Genomic DNA, 22,155 nt, shown 5'->3' with positions numbered 1-22,155 from the left:
ACAAGAAAAGTGCTGAAATAATTAGTAGGCAATTCACAGAAGAGACTCTTAAAGAAATGAAAAAAGAAATCACATATGCTAAGAAGCAAAAACTGTAAATTATATTAATGCCCATTAAGTAGACAATGAGCAACAAGCAATTACCAAATACAAAAATGCAACAGAACCTCGGATGTAAACAGCTGAGACTGGTGCATCACACATTTAATCTCAGCATTTGGAAGGGGATCTAGGGTCCGTATCTGTGAGCTCAATCAGCTTGGTCTATATAGCAAGTTCTAGGTTAGCTGGGGTTACATAAGACCCTGGGCCAGAAAGAGTTATACGAGGCCAATTAATCAGTAATGAAATAAAACCTTTGCCTGACTTTCTACTTCAATAAAGTACAGAAGCAAGTCACTTCTGTGATAGAGAAATGTAAAAACTGATGATATAGTAAATAACACTAGGTGTACAGACATTAGATATCTCCTTTTAGAGACAAATGATATAAATGGAAATATATATATACACACACACACACACACACACACACACACACATATATATATATATATATATATATATATATATGTAAGATTGACTTCAGAATAACCCAGTGGAGAAGCTGAGGTAGAAGAAAGCAGACACGACTCTGCTTTTTTCTTTAGACATAAACACCAGGAGAAACCAAAATACTTGGTTTTTTTTTTGCAATATTATTTTCTATACATTTATTATTTTAAATGTTCAATAAGAGTACAGGTTAAATTTATTATGGTTAATCTAATCAGCTTCTGAAAGTACAGTGTGTACATGCTTTAAATACAAATACTGCCTCTGATTTAAAGGTTCTTAAGCAAGTTGAGAAAAAGTCAAGCTCAATACTATTCAGTATGTTTTAAACTTAAGAACAAAACCAGTTGATGTTTATGATTATATACAGGACTTAAACTGAACTGATTGTTCCTCTCCATGAACATAATTCAATATATCGAAGATTAACAACTGTGTTTATAAACGGACTCAGCCATCTTTTCTTCTACCCTTCTAAGACTGTACATATGGATGCAACATACACAGCTCATGGAATAAAAATACATGCAATTAGTTAATCTATGAAATCAGTTGAAGTAAATACTCAAAACAACCAATAGAAAAACACTGAACACTAAACCTACTTGATATTTTTCTAAAAGAAAATTCATGTTTGTAAAATACAACACTTCGTCTTTGCTTCTAAAACATGAAAAATAGCCAAATAAACATTTTGCTTTATTGCTAACATAGTCTGTACAAGTATGTCATATGTGAGATATGGATTACTAACATTAAGACCATCAACCACCTGCTGTTGGATGGTTATTGTTCCTTATTTTATATATGTGTGTACACATATATAAATGTATACATTGGTTGATAGTCTTCAGTCTTGGTGCTAAAACCCTATTTCCTTCCCAATATCTTCAATTCACTATAAAGAAGCAACTGCAAAAGATGAAAATATACTTTAAGTATTGCTTTCCAGATATCTCCCCTAGGTAAATTCTAATGTTAATAATGCTTCAGCAAAGAAAATAGACTAATATTTGTATACACAGCTATTTGAGAGTAAAGAGAGGGAAGAATGAAATGGAGGGATTTAAAAATAATGTACCTAACTCTTGTCATCTTAATGTAAAAATGTAGAGAGCTCCCACCCAATACTAACAAGGCCTGATCCTGCTTAGGTCTTGAGAGCATGCAAGACTGAGTACATTCAGACCGAAAGAACATAGAGATGTGTGGATAGTGAGGTGGACAGGATTGAAGAGAAGTTGCAGGTAGGGAAAGAGTATGATCAAACATTTTTCAGATTGAAAAAAAAATAGAGAATTTCTGCTAGTAAAATAGATGGACCTAATCTAGGCCAATCTTTCTTCTGAAGACAGCTAAAGAATCTGTACAAAGTAAAAACATCAGTTTCAAAGCATTGGATTGTTAACAAATCTGTTGAGAGCCACAAGTGAAAGTGGAAGTTGGAAACTCAGGATTTCTAAAATTACAGCCAATTTTTCTTTAAGGCTGCTTGCTGCTTATTTAAGTCTGGTTTCTGTTCCTGTTATAAACACTTGACCAAAATACTTTAGGGAGAAAAGGGTTTACTTTAGCCTACAGTTTACAGTCCATCATCTATCAATGCCTAGAGAAGAGCTCAAGGCAGGAACCTAGAGGCAGGATCTAAAGCAGAGCTCATGGAAGGATGCTGCTTACTGGTTTGTTCCCTACTTCTCTTCAGCTAAACTCCTTATACAACCTAGTGTGGACTAGGCCCTCCCCCATCAATTAGCAAAGAAAATGTCTCAAAGACATGTCCATTGGCCAATCTGAGAGAGGCTGTTTTTCAGTAGTGAGTCCCTATTCTAAGGTGCATCAAGTTGACAACCAAGAAAAGCCATCACATCATTGCCAGAGGATGTTGTCAAGAGAGCTCAGCCACACTGGGAACACTGAGGATAAGGAGTAATAAAGAGCTCCAGGCTGCCAGAGCACTAGACAATTCTCCATACTGGACTACATCCATGTAAAAACCCAGCAAAACTAAAGTACTAATAAATCATTGGGCATGATGGTATATACCCATAATACAACACTCAGAATACAGAAACAGAAGGATTTCAGGTTTGAGGCCAGCTTTGGCTTCAAGTTTCAGGCAAGTCTGAATTACATAGTTAAATTCCTGTCTAAAAACCAAACTTCCCTGAAAACCCAAAATAAGAACAACCCCCACCCCCCAGTAACTAACTCAAATACAAAGATATGTAAGAGATGACGTATCAATGCTACTAGCAATCCAAATAGTAACATTCTAAAGAAATGTGTTACTTTAGAATGTCTTACTATTTTAGTTTACAAAAAAAATTTAACATATGCTCTTCTAAGCACTAAGTACAGCACTCTTTATCATGAACACCAGAGGCCACAATTGTTCAATCACTATCTTTTTTATTTTGGAAAGTTTTGATAGATGTGTATCTTGAAGACACAAAATGATCCAACATTCGACATTTCTGACTGTTACATGGGCTCTCCAGTTTCAGTTTTGAGGCATCTGATATTGTAGGTATCTACAACCAGAAAATTACTTCTTGGAAGCCAAAATACCAATGAAGTACTTAAACTGAAAAAAAGTTTTGGTTTTCTAATCTAGCAAATCATGTTCTACGAATTCAGGAAAGCAAATATACATGGCTATGGTGTGAATATAAAATGTCTCACCCAGGTTCACATGTAAAACCAGCTGGATGTGCTGTTGTGGGAGGATGTGTGGCATCAGTGGAAGAGGCAAGAACATGAATTTCAAGGTTATCTGGACTCCCCCAGCCCCTCCCTCATTCTCTGTTCCCTTTCTGTCAACTCCTCTAGAATGTGGCCTTAACTCACAGTATGATCCGCCCATGTCACTATGAACTGATCTTTTGCAAAATCTTTGGCCAAAATAAATCCATTCTTAGATATCTGGCAACAGCAACGCAAATTCTGAGTAACACACACAAACATAATCTGATGTACTGCTCAACAAAATACTGATTAAATCACTGCAAATTTATTTTATAAGTTCTTAAACTTTTAAATGAAGTACATTCCTGATGTAGGTAGGTTTAAACTGTTGACAGTAAACTAAGTAACTGATAAAAATTGCAGAACAAAATGTGGTAATATTCAAGTGAAACCTAGGCTTAACCAATAAAATTTATTTGTGAAACAAACCCAGAGAGCTCAAGGGAAGAATGAATGTGCAAGTCAGAGAGGGCACATAAACATAACCAAATTGCTAATATAAGCTACCTCAAAGACAAGGCATTCCACAGTGCTACATTCTACATTGCTAAAAAGTATCAGGTTAAACCAAGATTATATGTTGGCTTTTCAATGAAAATATCTTATTCACAATCTGTAGAAAGATGATAGATAACAAACGTCAATAGAAACAGTGAATTCTATAGTTTTAGTTGATCTTAAGATTAAGTTATTATATATTGCAGAATACTTTTATATACTTTAGCCCTTAATTGAAGTTAAAATTTAAATAAGAATGGGAAGGAAATGAATCTGCTAGTTATTCAGAACATCAATATATATATGCTGGTAGGTCCTGGGAGATTCTTGTTAATTAAAATTACTTAGAAGCTAGATTCTTTGTTAGTGGTAATCAAATAACCAAATCTATTTAAAAGAAACCAACTGTTCTGTAGATTGGAATATATATATATAAAAAAAAAACACCTTAGAAATAAGCTTCCATTTATGGAATAAAATAAAAATACTTACAACAAGGAATAGACTGAATTGGTCCAAGCTGTGGGAAGGTCACAGGAAGAGAAATCCCTGGAAGATCATTTTGGTTTGAATGTTCAGTAGTTTGGTCAGCCCAAGCCACCACCTTTTTTCTCTCTACTAAATTTTCAATATCTTTGAAGTCAGAATCAAGAGCAGCATTTGATGGGCCAGTTTCTTTCAATCTCCAATACTGTTTTTTTAGGGCTGGAAGCAAAGCATTCAATATACTACAAACAAGATGACAAGAAAAGAGAGACAATCTCTGTTATAAACACACTATTAGAGTTCTTCGGTACAACAGGCAAAGTATTACAGTATCATTAAAATGATTTCCTATATAATGTTACTTGGCAAATTCTCTAAGCCTGCACCAAGTCTATGTGAGGCCAAACTGTCCTTTCTTAAAAACTCTGTTCACTCTCTCCCTTAATACCCATGAAAATATTAATATTAGTCTTTTCACAATTCAAATTTGTTTTGTAGAAAATGTTCTACAGGGAGTCCTAGTAGTTTCTATGTGACCCAGCTGGAACCCTGTCGTTTTCTAAGGCCTTAGCCTCTATGACTCACCTCATGGCTTCTTTATAGTCCATGAAGTTAGACTTACAACAGTTGCATCAATATCAAATGTGGACATTTTTGTATATGACATTCACAATATAGTATAGTAACTACAGAGATAGAAAGGGAACAGTCTTTAACAGTAAGTGTGGGAAAAGGCCTGGGGATCTGTGAACAGGAGGACAGCTACAGCTGCATATTTTTATATATCCCTGTACTTTTGGGAACTGTACTGTTCTGGGGAGTAAGATTACTATGTCTGAAAGTGCAGGGAAAATTTTTCTTTTGATGTTCGGAGTATTCTCATAGTTTCAAGATTGGAAGTGACAAGTGTTTCACTATATTTAAAGTGTGCATTTAAACAACAGACATTATCTAGATTGCCTACTTTCTTGGGAAAGTCTGAAATTGTTATCTGTCAGACAGAACTGTGTAGGAGATAACCCCAACAAAACTTCAAGAAACTGCTGGTATTGAGTTTCCAAAGTGCTGCATCACAGGTGCTGTCACAAGCATATCTTGTTTGCTGACATCAAGCATATCTTGTCCTCACTGTAATTCTTTTCTAAAGCTAGACTCTCTCATAGACCAGGAGGGTTTCAAATTTACAGCAATCCTTATGGCTCTGCCTCCATCATGCTAGAGTTAATGCAAATCCCATCATTTCTGGCTGTTAACCAGACTATTGAAATTTTATTTGTTCACTCTCTTCAGACTATCCTACACCTTTCCAATTTGCTGATTTTAAGAACTCAGGCACTACGTTAATAGTGAATTTTCAGTAATGAGAAATCTAAGGCTTAGCAATGTTACATAATCCCTACAAGGATATCCTGCTAAAATAAGCAGAATTGAAGACTGAATTCAAAGTTTACTCACTCTCTACAATGCCACATTGCTTTTGAAATGTTTTGGTCCACAGATTCTTGAAATTAATCAGAATCCATTTTGTGTCATTATTAAGGTGAAAGTTTACTTAAGGCACTATCTATATGCTGACACAGTAGGGTTAAATAAACTACCGCACCTCTGGATGCCCAAGCTCCTACATGTGACCCGAGTAGTAACAAGTGATGGAGATTTGCTGTAGCTCATACCCACAGTGAGCAAGGGGCTGAGTGTGAGGTCCCTTTTACAGAAAAATTAGGATAGATGGCCATTTTTAATAGATTGAACCTCCCAATCCAAGAAGGGAGATCTTTTAATTTTCTAGTGCTTCCTTAATGTCTTCCTTCAGTGTTTTAAAAATTGCATTTTACAGGTTTTTTATTTTTGAATGATAGCATGAAGAGACAAGAATCTCTCATTTTATATAACCTCAAAGCAATGCCTAAGAAGCTGTTAATTGTTATAAAACAATGACAAAAGAAACAATGCCACACATTTTTAGGATAATCATAAACTGAAAGAATTTGAGAAGAAAAATGCTGTTAGTGAGCAGTACAGTTAATATAAGAACGTGTTTATTTTCTACTGATGTCAATGTCTTTCTTTAGTGTTTTAAATTTTTCATTGGGAAGGTCTTTTATTTTCTTGGTTATGTTTACTCCTAATCTTTATTGTTCAAGGTTATTATGAATGAGACTGACTTGAATTCTTGTTCAGTATATCTGTTACTGGAGCTAAAGAAAGGTTGCTGTATTCGTGTGTTTATTTTCTATCCCTCTATTTGCAAAGTTATGGGAGTTATTTTGGTAAAGTCATTAAGTTTTTTTCACTTTATATGATTTGTAAACAGAGAAACTTTGACTTTCCTTATTTTCATCCCTTTCTTTCTCCTGTTTTAATGCCTAGTTCAGGCTTCAAGCACTATAGTTAGCAGTAGTGCAAAGAATGGGCACCTTTGTCTTATCTCTCTGATCTTAGAATGCTTTGTGTTTTTCTCCATTTCACACAACAGATATATAGTCTTTATTATGCTGAGGTATGCTGGGTCTAATCTTAGTCTCTCTATTACTTATGCCATGAATGGACGTAGGAGTCTATCAAAGGCCTTTTCTGTGTTTACAGAGATAATCGTGTAGTTTCTATTTTTGTGATGGATTACATTCATTGATTTACATATGCAGAACCCCCAAGTCTACAAAACGAAGCTAACTTCATCACAACTAATCTTTCTAATGTGATTTTTAAACTCAGCATGTCAGTATTATACCAAGAATTTTTGCATCTGTATTCATCAAGGGAACTGCCTGCAATGTGTGTATGCATGCTTATCTTGTTTTTGGTATCAGGATATACTAGCTTCATAAGGAGTTAGGAAGCATTCCTTCCTTTTCCATCTTAAAGAACAATATGCACCGTATTGGTGTTAGATCTTTGAAGGTCTGATACAATTCTTCAGTAAATCTATCTGGTCCTGGGACTTTTTTATTTGAGAGACTTTTTCTTGTTGGTTCATGTTGTTGTTGTTGTTTAAATTATTTACTTGATTTATGTTTAATTTTAGTAGTTCATATACATCCAGAAATTCCTCTATATCATTTAAATTTGTTTCTAACTTAGAAGAGTTGGGTAAAGGTGGGTTTACTCAGGTTTGAACTCCAGGAGTTCAAACAAAATAAAACAAAACCCACCAATTTTCTGGTCAAGATGTACCCCCACCTGTGCAAAAGTGGGGTAAACAATTGACTAGATCTGAAGCATAATCCATGAGACAGAGTTCATGCTTGGCACTGAAGCCTAGCTATCAACCTGTGCTAGGGAAGTCATTGGCTAAGTGGAACTTACTATTGTCGGACTAAAATGACTGCACATCACTGCCTTGTAAGTTTCTATGTTTATACCCATAGGTACTATCAAGTTCAATCAGAGATGTGTCTGCAGTGAACAGTAGTGAATTTGGAGACACACAGCTGCCAAGGATGGTGAGAAAAAGTGATGGCCAAGAGCTCAGCCCTAAATAAGCCTTTACACCATCTCTTCTAAAGCTTGAAGAATGTTATCAAAGTAGAATTGGAAGACAGGGGGAAGTGCTGCAAATGCCTTCCTTTGGAATCAACAACCACTGCAATCATGAATTTACAACTTCGGTTGGCAACATTGGACCCACACAAGAATGGCCCCATCAACAAAATTGAGGACAGGAGAGGGCCTCAAGGTACCCTAGCAGTTACAGCCGAATTACTGGCAACTGATAGAATTCAGGGAGAAAGGAAACATTGTCTTCAGTTGTGTAGCCCAGCTGAGTTCAATAGACAGATCAAAACTGATGATCACACAGATAGGTGTGGATAAACTCATTGGGTCACCAAACCAAACCAAAGAAATAAAGAAAAAACAAACAAATACCCCTCAAATAGATAGGAAAGTGAAAAGATGGCCTACAGGGAAGAAGGGGAGTGGACAGTATGGAGTTGGGAAAGAGAGCAGGTGGTGGGGGTGGTATGCATTTTGTACCTGTGTGAAACTGTCAAAGAAAATTATTTACTTAATAAAAAAAAATAAAATATTTGAGACACCTGATGTTCATTAAGACCTAGTAATAGTAATGAGATCCGAGTACGTGGAATTTCCCCCTAATATTCTTGTTTGGAGTTGTATGCTATACAATTTTTCCCACTAATATTTTTGTAACAATATTCCTGTTTGTTGCATGCCTCATATGAACTCAGAAGGATGGGCTGGCACACAAGGTTATGTCTCCTGGACCAAGACTGGAAGTTGTGACAATGCAGGTGAGGGTCATCAAACTTGACTATAGCACTGGGATCGGTTTGAGTGTAGAGGGCATAAGGTTAAGAAGGCAGAGCCACCAAAAACTTATTTTAGGATTACCAATGACTCAAAAGAATTTCAGTGAAAACCTAGAAAAAACTATAAAAGAATTGGTTACCAGGAAAAGAGCCACATGCTGCACACTCTCTCAATGCTTTTTTTTCGAGTGTTTTGTGATGCTGGCAAACAATTCAAATTAATGAAGCCCATATCAGATAAAATTCAATTTCTTGGCAGTGGTGAGCTAAAACTTCTGTTCCCCAGATACTTTCAATCTGCAGCGTTAAGACTGGTAGGTTGTTTATCTCCATGCACTTACGACTCAGTCTGCCTGTGCTGCTGCTCCTGGAGGTAAGCTAGAGTCACCATGTGTCCCATTTGTGTTCTCAAGTCTTTGAGCTGGAGGTGTAACTGGTGACAATGAAGATCTTTATTGAGTCCCTAGGATCAATAATGCAAAATGTATTTTAGATTTTTAAAAGAATTATATAATTGCAATATAACATTTCACAAGGGCACCAAGTTTTATTTTATTTTTTTAAATATATAAAACACTGAGAAATAAGAGATATGGTATAGGTAGTGAAGAACTTCCCAGCAAGGTAAGGGTTTAAATGTCTTCAGAAATGAAATGTTTGGCACCCAGAAAAAGGCATCCTATGATGACAGCTTCTCAGATGATCCAATTTGTTTATAATACTTTCATACAGTAATAATTTTTTGTTTAAATGCTACTATCCAAAACGGCATTGAGTACTACATTTAAAGATGGGCAAGCCCTTCCTTCCAACACTGCCATGACACTGACTAATAATGCTATTTATTCACTCCATAGCTCCATTTCTACAAGCAGGAATGGACTATGATTAGCTCAGCATACAAGCCAGTGGTTAGAGTTGCATGCTATACATCTCGCCCCCCAACCGCCAGTATTCTTCATCTTAGAAAAATAAAAACAATTTTTTTGAATACTCCTAATTTTTAAAGACTCTTCTGTCCAGGGCCAGGTACCCTCTAATCTATTACCTATAATTTATTCATCATCCCTGAAATGCATTAAAACTTAAATTAAAAAATATAAGCTCAGTGGATATAGTGAAGTATGAATAAAACAGCAGTTCTAGCATTTTTAATTGTTTAATGGAAAAGTGAATTTCTGGGGACATTCTGACTGGTTAGCTAACAATCTAATAAATAATAGAGATATGGCTGGAATTTTCTTCTAAAAAAATTTTGATATGCCATTTTGATGTTTTCATACACCTTTCTGGTCTAGAGTTGAACACAGTATAGATTTGTCTGGTTTTTTTCCCCCCCACAGACCAATCTAGTGGGAGCATTTTCTCAGCTGAGGTTTCTCTTTAAAAATGCTTTTAGTTTGTGTCAAGCTGACATAAAACTAGCCAGCACAATTCATTTACATAACTCACCTTTATACTTTATGAAATATATCATGTATTTTGGATAAAAACACTTTTTATGGAACCAGGATATGTCTAAAGGATTGACCTATGAGTCATTTGATTTTTTAGGGATATGTTCAGTCTTGAAACAAATGTCAGCTCAAGCCAAATTCATGGCCTTTATGGAGATCAGTTTACTTGACTAAAGTGTAAATGCTGAACTTACTCATCTTCCTTGATCTCCTTATAGTTTGTCAGTTAGAAAATCAAGTAAGTGTATAAATATGTTTTGTAAACTGTTCCATCTGTTTTCCTTAGAAAACAACAATCTTACATAATAAAAACCAGCTCTTCCTTATCTTTTATCCTGAGGCCAATCTTCCTACCAAGTGAATCATAGATCTAGAGTAGATGACCTTGGGAAACCAAGATTGCCATCTTAGTGTGTTCTTGTCTCAATACACCAACGATCAAATTTCATGAGAAGACCACAGCCTTTTCTAACAAGAACAAGTCAGCTACTAACAGCTGAAGCAAGAGTACAGTGGGAGGTGACAGCCAGTTTTAGAAACCTAAGGTACCAGCTTGTGCCAGGCTTGTTCACCCAAGACAGACAGTTTATAGTAGGGGCAAAACACTGACACTGTCATGTTAGTGCTCCAATTTGAGTTTAGTTGTAGTGGAGAAAGTCAGAAAGAGCGAGTGTTCCAGTAGGATAACGAGAGATGGGAGCCTGAATCAGGATTACAGTACTGCTGGGTAGAGATGTGACTAAAGAGTAGACAAGGAAGGAGGGTAGAGTGAAAACAGCATGTATTTCAAAGTCATAAGGAAGCAGTCTTTGTCGAGAGTTGCAGGACCATGCGTAAGTCCCTCTGTGAAGTTACGTTACACTTTGTTTATACAGGAAATAAGTGCTTACTACTAGGCAATTGCTTCATCTGTGAAAACATCTCATGAAAATAGAATTAAGAATAGGAGCCAGGTGGTAGAACTTGGAACTCTATCCTTCACTTATAATAAAATATATAAGACTAGCCAAAGCTACACAGAGCACTCTCTTAACAAATGGAAATTCTAGTTTTGAAAACCTATGTATGACCATATTAAAAAAACTTTAAATTCATTGATAGTACCTCAATGATACTAACTTTATAAACACTAAAATGTTGATAAACGCAAGTAGTACCATGTTAAACCTACAGATACTTTAATTTTTAAATAAATGTATCAAATTTAAGACTTAAATTACTCACTCAAATTACTCCCATCTTAATTGGTGGGTACACTCCTATACTGGGCCATATAACTGAATATGGTGCTGGGAGTAATCTAGCCATAGTAGATGGTTTTGAAAATAACAATCACAAATTAATTCATTATCAAATGTGTAACTAGGAAGATGTTTTTCTGACTGCACTGTGTAACACCAATAAAAGCTCCCTGAAACACCCTGGCTCACTGAAGACTATTGCATGTTACAAATTGTAGTATTTTTACTGTACATACAAAGATTTATATTCTATAAAAACACAAGGCTTTACTTAGGGAAAATAAAGATTTTCTTATTATCATTCCTCAGCATCTAAATATCAAATTTATTTTTAGATTGTACTGTATTATTTACAGATCATTGTTTGAGATCATGAGCTTCTTAAAATGTTATTAAATAAATTTTTACTTGCTTGTGATCATGAATTTTCAAATCATTTCCAAAAAAGGGCCCTAAATAAACTACTATCATTGTGTATTATGCACCATAAAAAGTTAACATTCTTGGTATTCCAGATCATAAAAAAATAAAAGTAAAAACTGATTAATTCTAAAACATTACTCTGTTAACAAGATTTCATTAGTATTCAGATTTGCTTTTGCCTTTAATAAATGGTAAACACACACACGCACACACACACTCCACAAAAAATGGTTTTAAAATAAATTCCTGTATTATTTATAATGTGTAAATGCTTTTCTTTTTACATACTTATATATTCAAGGTTACAAAGAAAATTTCTCAAGTAAAAATAGTGAGTAGAAAAAGTTAACGAGGCCTAAATGATAAAGACTGAAGTAGTCTGAATAGAATTAGTTACTTTTAACTTAAGAGCTACTTTATAAAGACAGCTACTTAATAAATACTTAAAAATAAGTTGAACCTTTTGAAAATAGAAACTACAAACTGATTAGGTAATTAGTGAGCATAAAGTCATACTCATTAAAACTGGCAAAGTGAAGTAAGTCAATCTAGAGAAATAGGGCAATAATTATTATGTGAAAGATATGTACTCAACAAGAAAAGAACCATAAGGAGCTTAGTTTTACAAGCTAAATTTGAACACATGTACATATCTGTACCTCTGGAATATCACCATTTTGACCTAAGAGTCGCATTTCACTTTCCACTCGATGTAGCCAATTGGTGTTTTCATCAAATTGTTCCAACACCTCTTCTTTCTTTTTCTCTAGGAAACAGCGTTTGGTTTTCAACTTTTCAAGTCTGCGATCTTGTTTGCAAGTGGCCTGAAACACAACAGTGTATTTTAGAATACTTAATTGTTATATTTGATATGTACAACACTAAAAAAGAAATATATTTTTCTTAGGCTCATGTAATACAATATGTTAAGTCACGCTTGCCATTTCTTCATTAAAATATCATGGCAAAATAGGGTATCAGTTGTGAGTCATTTACAAAATTACATTTTGAGAGTTTGTGGCTTTAAGAAATGCATTGGTTAAATGGAAAAACTATGAGATTTTTGTATGCTACACTTGTAAAGTTCATATAAGGTTAGATAAATTTCATGATTTCTTTTGTTTTTTGGTTTTTGGTTTTTTGAGCAGGGTTTCTCTGTGTAGCCCTGGCTGTCCTGGAACTCGCTCTGTAGACCAGGCTGGCCTTGAACTCAGAAATCTGCCTGCCTCTGCCTCCCAAGTGCTGGGATTAAAGGCGTGCACCTCCACTGCCCGGCTTCATGATTTCTTTAATCAAAATAAAACAGCATGCACACTCTGGTCTTTTCTTTTCCCTAATCTGAAAGATTTGAAGAACAAAAAAGTTGTACTGTTTAAATTTATCTGCTCTAAATGACAGAGAAAAACATATCAGATTTATTTATCAATACCTGACCTCGCCTATGGTCAGGCCAAGTATCAAATTGGATATGCTGAGTATATTTGGTATTTTACACCTCTGTAAGATACCTCTGGTCATATTTGGCCTTGTGATATTCTTATACCCTAAAGGTTATACACACTGATTTGAGAACTATGGATTAAAATAGCTTGGTCTCTGGGCAATTTGCCAATGTCCATTCAACTAAATAATTACCATACAGGCTGGTGTACTTAAAACAGTCCTCAGCGAACGAACAAACAGAGCACAGGAACCAATAGATAAAGAGCAGAGCAACATATCCTTGGTTAAAGATCTTGTCCTCTTTAGGAAATAAATTATGATTCTAAAAATTATTCATTATTACTATTTTCAGGTATAGGAAAATCTTCATTTTGGTAGAGGGAATTAGCTTGCAAGTATTTAGTGTCAAGCAAATGTGACTGCCATTAAGTTAGAGTCAGATTCTAGATATCTATACATTTCCCTTAACTTCCTCTCAGGGAAAATAAAGTAGTCAAGGTAAAGCAGACTCACAGGAGGCTACGGTCAAATGATCAGAGAGCATCGTTGATATGCACTGTCATTCCTAGCAGGGTTTGTAACCTCTTTATCGTCACTTCTCTAATTATATCCTAAATCATTTTTTTTTCTCTCACAGCAAGCCTTAGCAAAACAAAAGAGCTGCTTAAACAAACAAAATATCTGCTTTCTACCAAAACCAGAACAAAGGACAGAATACAAAATGCTAACTTAACAGATGCTCTACTGCAAAGGTTGTAACTTTGGTAGAAGCACCTGTAGTCTTTACATGAAGGTGTGGGGTCCTTCCAGGGGAGTCACTGTGTCAAAATAATTTTTATAACACTTAAGAGTTCATTAGCCTTTTAAGTAGTCTATACAAAAAGTTTTTCAAAACAATCATTTATTTTAATGTATGAACATTTTGCTCTGATGAGAGAATGTACATCATGTGCATTCCTGTTTCTGACAGAGGTCAGAAAAGATTATGAGGTAACCAAGAACTGAGTTACAGATGGTTACAAGCAACCACTGGGTGCTAGAAACAGAAACCAGGTCCTCTGCAAGAACAATAAGTGCTCTCAACCACTGAGACAACCTTCTTCATTCCTAATGATACATCAGGTTAAGAGTGTTCAAGGAGCTAACAGGGTAAAGTCACTACAGAATATCAAAAAAGTAGATAAGAGAATACAGCTGCCATGCAGCCAGGCATAAAGTTGCATACGTAAATCAATGCTATTTTTCTCACAAGCTTTTTACTGATTTTGAAAATATTTATCTTCACAAACTTACAATTATAACAAGAATTTCTATTGATAGACAGAGTCTCTATAAAGAAATGTCTATTAAGTCCAAGGTATGTTTTAATGGTAGGAAAGGGTCCTAAGCTTAAAGCTTAAGAGTGCTACAGCAACAGGCAGTGGTGGCACACACCTTTAATCCCAGCACTTGAGAGGCAGAGGCAGGTGGATTTCTGAGTTTGAGGCCAGCCTGGTCTACAGAATGAGTTCCAGAACAGCCAGGGCTACACAGAGAAACCGTGTCTCGAAAAACAAAACAAAACAAAACAAAACAAATCAAAACAAACAAAAAAAGTGCTACAACAATAAGTGGGAGATGTGACATTTTGACTTATCTTCTGCTACTCAGAAAGTGTGAAAACTCAGACAAGTCAACCTTAATGGGTCTTCAGTCACTTTATCTGAAAAAGAAGGTAAACGGTTTATACCTGCTTGAAGGTACTAGGAAATTACATTTCCTTTGCCTTAACATTTATCATTGTTATCATGACTCCTGAAATGTGGGCAGGAAGTAACCTATGGAGGTGAAGACAATTGAACACCAGAAAAGTCCTACCTGAAAACCCAAGAAGAACAATTTTGACTTCTAATGTCCATTAAATATATTCTCTATGATTGGCATTCTGGACACTTTCCAATGGTCTACGCTGTTCTACTAAAAAAGAGTGTTGGGTAACACATTCTTAAATATGTATAGTAAATTCTGACATAAAAGTAGCACATTTTCCCATTGAGGGTTGAAAGAACTTTATACATTCAACACACAAAATGTTTAGAAAAAAAAAGATTATGGGATATAAAACATGATTGTATAATTTTAGGTGTCAATATTACTTTGTGAAAACAACAACAACAACAAAAATCCTCAAACAAACAAACAAACCAGAAAAACAAAACACCACCCCCAAACAAACCAAAACCCCACTACCATGATGCAACAATTTCGATTATCTCACAAGCAAAACAATAGAGCTAGGAGCACAAGTTCTAGCACTAGCCTCCTCGAGTTTAAATCATAGCTCAGCTATTTCTGGTCTAGTATTACTTTATACAAAATGAGCTACTTATAGCCTTGCTTAGGAGGGAGAATATTAAATACCTTACGGAGTTTTTTGGCAATTGTGTAAATTAATATATGTAAACTGCCGAACCATTGCCTGCTACTGTATGATAATGTAACTTTTAAAAATTCTAGTGTGTAAGTCCTTTAAATTTTGAAACATTTGCTTTCCTTACATTGAGGTATTCTTTATTGGGAGTCTTTATCTTTGATTCTTTTATCTTCCATTCCTCTTTTATTACTAGCCACTTTTACAGTTTCCCTTAAATTCAGTGTCTAAAATCTTGAGTTGGTAAAAATCTTGGTAAAATCTTACACTGAGTCCCCTATGGGGATGTCTCAGAGTTCTGGGCTGGGTTATTTCTCAGGGTAGTTTTGTATTACTTTGGCCAGGTTCCCAGAGGTAGCACTGGTTTGATGCCATTTTATTTGTCAACTTTAGGTTATTTCCTAAGTAAAATACATAGGCTGTTAAAGCTCAGACCACAACCATGTTGAAATGCACACTTTTGTTGAGTCTTCAGAGGACTTCAGATGAGATAATTTTCTTACACCTGCTCATTTCTCCCACTATCTCTCTCTCTCCCACAGCATGAAGGCTGTATTGAAGGTTCTTTTTTTTTGGGGGGGGGGAGGAGGTTTGAGACAAGGTTTCTTTGTGTAGTCCTGGCTGTCCTGGAACTCACTCTGTAGAGCAGGCTGGCCTTGAACTCAGAAATCTGCCTGCCTCTGCCTCCCAAGTGCTGGGATTAAAGGCGCATGCCACCACTGCGCAGTGAAGGTTCTTATTTTTAAGCAACTGTGTTGGTCGTGGCTCAAACCAAAGGTAGGGTAGTGAGAACAGTCTATGAGTTGAAGAGGAGAGAGTAACATACCATTTTATTTCAAAACAATACAATACTGAACTTTGGTTAGATCTTTATTAAGACCAGACAGTAATGCCTAACAAGATCAGTGATAAAATACTCTTTTCTGAGTAAAAGCAAAAAAATCCCCTCTTGGTCTAAGTTGTAAAGTGTTGCCTGCATTTGGTCAGGCTGTCTCTATTGTTCCTAGGAACTCACAGGCCCTCAAATGCTGAACAAGTGCAGGTAAATGTTTGCTTTCTAAAGTTTCCCAAATGTTTGCAAAGGTTCCCAAATTATATCCAAGTTTCAGAGAATGAGTAAGAAACGATGCTTATTAAATCTCTAGAGGGGCTGGGCAGTGGTGGTGCACGCCTTTAATCCTAGCACTTGGGAGGCAGAGACAGGCAGATTTCTGAGTTCGAGGCTAGCCTGGTCTACAGAGTGAGTTCCAGGACAGCCAGGGATACACAGAGAAACCCTGTCTCAAAAAAACTAAAAACAAACAAACAAACAATCTCTAGAGGTTAGATGTTTCCATGCTCTCTGTAGTTTAGGCATATAGTAGTCAAGTACCTTTTCCACTTTGTCTTCAGAACAAATCATCTCTATTTGCTTATGGCACTGTTGGTGATAGGAGGACTTCAGTTCATTTTCTTTAAGTAACATTTCTACCTTCAGATATTCTTGTCTTATGCCTTCTCGATTCTGGAACAAGCAGTTCAGAATTTCTTGAAACCTACCAAAAAGAAAATACAGCATTATATTTCATGAAATTTCTATTACATAATATATAGCTTAAATAACATGTATTACTCAGATTATACTCAACATAAACAATAAATAGGTCTGAACAACTTTCTCCCATCACAAAATGTTTAGGTGCGAGTATCAACTTTATTTCTATTATTTTAGTTTTTTTCTGCTGCAAAGAAAATCATGTTATTTAAATATTTAGGTGTCACCAGGCCTCTGATATTAGTAATATGCTGGATTTTGTCATATGTAGTCTAACTGCTCAGCAGAAATGAGCAGTGTGATAGCCTGGATCTGTACTATGGCAATGCTCATGGCCCCAGTGGCACTGCAGCATCGTGTGCTGCTTGGTGTTGGCTTACTGTGAAAAAAAAGCAACAGGAGGCATTATCACATGGTATCTCCATGGCCCCCTAGGGAAAATGAGAGAACCAGTTTTAGCCTCAAAGATTATTATAGTAAAAATAGACCATAAGGCATGGTACCCCCTACAGTTTGGCAGAGAGTCAACTGACACAGGCAGGCCCTAAAACATCCAGGTTAACAATGTGGCAAACCTAGAAAAGTGGCTGCGGTTTCCTTTTCCAAAGGGTAAACTGAAGTATCAAATTTGTGGAGTTTAATAGGTGCCAAGGACCCAATGATTCAAAACTGATTAAATCCTATGAAAATTTTTGAGAAAATTTTTGTCCTTTTAGGACAAACAACATTGGTTACAACAGTATTTTAGTCTTATAGACAATTCTACACATACAAAATTATCTAAAGAAAATTAATTACAAAGTCTTTAAATAAAATCAAGTCTATACATTTAAAAACAAATGTTCCTTGGGTAGAATTTTGAATATATTTATAAGGATCTGTGGCAAAGGTACTGCCAATTTATGTCATTAGTTCTTAATGACACTCCTTAAGCCACAGTACACTGACTTACTGTAGCTTTGTAAAGTTGATGACTATTTCATAGGCAGCCTATGCAAACACGGTGAGTGCACTGTGCTGTATTACACCAATGCAAGTGCCAGTAAATGAACTGATAAGTCATCTTTAGGTTATATCCCAAGACAATATTTCAGTTTTTGTAACTTTTTAATTCAAGGACAGAGTTCAATTCTGTCATATTTATATTTTTTTGGTCTAAATTTTTTACTTGATGTTTACTGTTTATAGAGAAAGTTAATCAATATCAAAGGTTTCTAGGAAATGTCTTAAAAACATAACTCACATAAAACAAAAATAAATCGTATGGGGTTCAGCAGTAACTACTTTCTAGTCATTTAGAATTTAGTCATTTAAATTAACTACAAAACACAATCTTACACTCCTGTTTTTAGGTGAGACAATGAATTAGACTTTACCACTTTGTTGGCATAAGCACAGCAGATTTTTACATCTGTTGTTTATAATTATATTTTCTTTTCATTCTTCCCTTTTGTATACTAGTTTTACAAATACTCTGGAGTCAGAAAATACTGCATATATTTCCATCATTTTTTGAAAATGCACAAAAATGTTACTGAAGTTTTTGGGAAGCAAACTTTTGTTAGTAAAAAGAGCATCATAGAGTACTGGAACAGTTTCTTCTGAGGAAAAATTAAAAAGGGTTAACGGATACATAACTTTATACATAAATAATTCAGTACTTCATGGCTCAAACCATCTTTCATCCAAATAATTTTATCAGAAAGGAAAGTTAGGGTAGTGTTAAGACTGCTTAGCAGTTAAGAGCACTCGGCAAGCATGGTTCCCACACTCATGCTGGACAGATCACAACTGCCTGTGCTCCAGAGAGATTCAACCCATGTGCACATAGACACACACACACACACACACACACACACACACACACACACACACAATTTGCATTCTGCAGTTGAGGAACCCAATACCTCTTTCAACTCTATTGAAGAAGATTGTTGTAGTGATCAAGTCAAATTAACACTTCTAAAACTCAACAAAATCTACAAAGCCACAAATAAAGTTTAGGAAGAAATCCAAAATACAGTAACACTGTTCAAAAGGACACTTTTCCTCAATCATTTATGACATGTTTATGAGGTGACCTATAAAGACAACGGACAAAGAAATACAAACCTGATTGGGTCACTTTGGACAGGAAATATTATTCTATCATTCTATATTATTGTGGAGATCACTAGGATAATAACTTAAAATTAGTAAGTGGGTTTATAACTCCACACAGAATCAATAAAAACAGAACAGATTTTTATAAAACTACACAAGTACTAAGGCAAGAAAGCACAGCTCAAAATAAACTGACTTCCCAGATAAGATAACTAGGGTTTTCTTCCTGGTTTTCCTATCTGTGTAATCGTGTGACATACAATGGGCATTATTTTCTGAATTGAGTGTATGTAGATACATGTAGATGATATATAACAAAATGTGATGATTAATACAACATAAAGCTATACTTTACAACTATATATTTCTCATATGAAATTTTAAGAGCTTTACCTTTCAATTTCTCTGTTTTCTGTGTTTGAATGTACTAATTTGGCACAGTCATTTCTGTCAGTCAGGGCTTTCTGTTCTTCATAGGCCTTTAGTTTTTCTTTCAACATTAAGATCTATCACAGAAAACACTAATTAAAATACAAGTCAAATTATTTGTCTCCATCTTACATGGCCATAGCAAAAGCTCAGCTAAAAATAATAATCAAGCCAGATTTCCACTCTAATAGGAAATATATCAAATTCTGGGACAATGAGGAATAAAACATCCCTTAAATGAAGAACCAGAGACAATTATGTAGACATACCTCTGCTTTCTGCATATTACAGATCTTTACATACTGAGATATGTGACTGTTGAGATTAAGAACATTGCTCTTCAACTGCTGAAAATAGAAATTATGATTATAATCATATAGTTAAATATAACACAAAGTGGCATTATATCTCATTAATTTGATCCCACCAATTTTCACTTTTTGACAACTATAAGTATGTGAGTATCATGATTAATTATGACCATATTTAAAATCTGGGACCAGAGTATGTTGTGTGTACAGATGAAATTATAAACAAATTGGCTTACTGAAAAAAAACAAAACAAAACACCCCCCCCAAAAAAAACCCCAAACCTCTAAGCATTTATTCCCCATTTAATAAAACTGTCTATTTTTTTCTTTTAAGAAATTCAGAATTCTGTTTTAGGTTTATATTTATATTAGTTTATCATTTTTTACATTTTCTACAACAGTATTACCCCACTGGGACATTAATGGAATAGTCGGGAGAAAATTAAACATATAGTTAGTTTTTAATATACTAGACATTTCTTATTTAAGTGAATTAGAATCAAATACTTAAAATTTTTGACATTTAAGCCCATATAGTTTTAAAATTTAGCATCAAAATCAAAACTAGAAACTTCCCCAATGGGTTGGAGTAAGGATATGAAAATGTGTGAAAATCTTTGTACACTTATATAGTTTGACCTTTCATATAAACAGTATATGGACTTTGTCACACCGTGACACACTGTGCATCTTCAGACTCTTAAAGGGGAAAGGAAAAGGTTGATGAGACATCAAGTCAACTTAACTGATGTCCCTTCTGAGAGGATTTGTAATTTTAAATTAGGCATGTTTTCAACTGCATTGGTTTTTAAAGTATCCAATTACGGTAAAAAATACTTTCCCAGGTATTCACGATCAGATACTCCTCGATTTAACACAAGATTATGCATGTGAAAATTTACTATCATGTTATACAACTCATGTAAATAATGTTATAAACTGAGGTAGGTCTTATTTGTTGGTGCTCAGAGACTGTATTATCACCTGTAAATATTTATTATGTTGAATAAAAAAAATAAATTTGAATACATTAAATTTTTGGCTGATCAATTCCCCTGGTGCTATCCAACCACCATGTGCCAAGATATGAAGAAAAGAAAAAGGCATTAAAGTACTCCAGCACCTGTAAGAATGAGTAACAATATCCACTGGAAAGTGATCAAGATGCATTAAGTGTCACTAAGTTAGAGTTCAGTAGATAGGACATTTCTAACAAGAATTGGCAAATTCCTTAACAGAAACTAGACCATAATTAAGACTTTGATTAGAGTTATAAAAATAACATATATCTAATATTCTCACAACAAAGTCAAAGTAAATGCACTTACAGAAGATTTAATGTCCTTTGCACGATTAGCATACTTAAGAGTGTTATATGTGTCATCGTAGAATAAAGAGGAAGGACTAACAGCAGCTATCATTATAGTTTGACAGTTTCCTCCAAGAGAATCCTTCAGCAAACGAGTAAGCTTACTATTTCTGTAAGGAATATGCTGATTTCTTCTCTGAAAGAACAAAAGAACACTTATTCCATTTCCACATATAAAGAGTGAGTACTATTTCATTAGAAAAATGTATGCAGTGCCCAGTGATATAACCGGTATTTGACTTGATGTGAACTCATCTTTATTATCCAGTGCATATTGGAAGTCCAATCTTCAGCGGACAGCATGGTTTAGCAGGTGAGGAAAGGTGGCCGTCACTAAGCCCTCAGTGCAGTTGTTAAAAGTTCACATGGCAGAATGGAGAACTCACTCTAGAAGTTATCCCCTGACCTCAACGTGCATGCACATGTACACACAAGAAAATAAAATTCTAAAACTGACATCTCTAAGTACGAACTTTAAAACTATCAAGGTTAGTTTTTTTAGTTCCAGGTAACATGTTACGTGTGTCTGAAAAGATGACACAACAAGAGTGGTATGGCAACATGTGCCTGTAATCCCAGCTGCCTGGAGGGCAAAGAAAGATTATATTTTGTATTACAATACAAAACACCCCAATCAAACAATCAAAAAACAACATCAACGAAACAAACATACCTAAATTCCTGGAAGCTGAAGTGACTTTATAAACTAGTGGTATATCATGTGCATGTTTGAATTTTCAATTCCGAATATAAAGCATCCTGCTTTTTCTTTGTTTCATTTTTAAGAAAAAACTAAAATGTGTTTATTTTTCCAAAGTGAATGTGAAAATGGTATTAACAAAACTGTATGGAGATTTGGGATTAGTTTAGGGAATCTACT

At 35.0% G+C, this 22,155-nt stretch overlaps 1 protein-coding gene across 1 annotated transcript in view; it reads right to left on the bottom strand.

Annotated features, from left to right (window-relative positions):
* The window catches only part of Kif18a (kinesin family member 18A), a 51,505-nt gene that overhangs the window by 18,058 nt on the left and 11,292 nt on the right, over positions 1 to 22,155 (bottom strand). The window contains exons 7-13 of the mRNA XM_028767064.1: positions 21,235 to 21,411; positions 19,865 to 19,939; positions 19,560 to 19,672; positions 16,902 to 17,064; positions 12,336 to 12,500; positions 8,897 to 9,018; positions 4,291 to 4,526 (exon numbers count right to left, since the gene is read on the bottom strand). Of these exons, the coding sequence (XP_028622897.1) occupies positions 4,291 to 4,526; positions 8,897 to 9,018; positions 12,336 to 12,500; positions 16,902 to 17,064; positions 19,560 to 19,672; positions 19,865 to 19,939; positions 21,235 to 21,411 (1,051 nt within the window). The remainder of the gene's footprint in view (positions 1 to 4,290; positions 4,527 to 8,896; positions 9,019 to 12,335; positions 12,501 to 16,901; positions 17,065 to 19,559; positions 19,673 to 19,864; positions 19,940 to 21,234; positions 21,412 to 22,155) is intronic.

Source organism: Grammomys surdaster, unplaced genomic scaffold (genome assembly GCF_004785775.1).
Source record: "Grammomys surdaster isolate TR1022 unplaced genomic scaffold, NIH_TR_1.0 170, whole genome shotgun sequence".
In the NCBI taxonomy this organism is placed as follows: Eukaryota; Metazoa; Chordata; class Mammalia; order Rodentia; family Muridae; genus Grammomys; species Grammomys surdaster.
The sequence above is the reverse complement of the archived record's forward strand: the minus strand, read 5'-3'. Positions and strand labels throughout refer to the sequence as shown.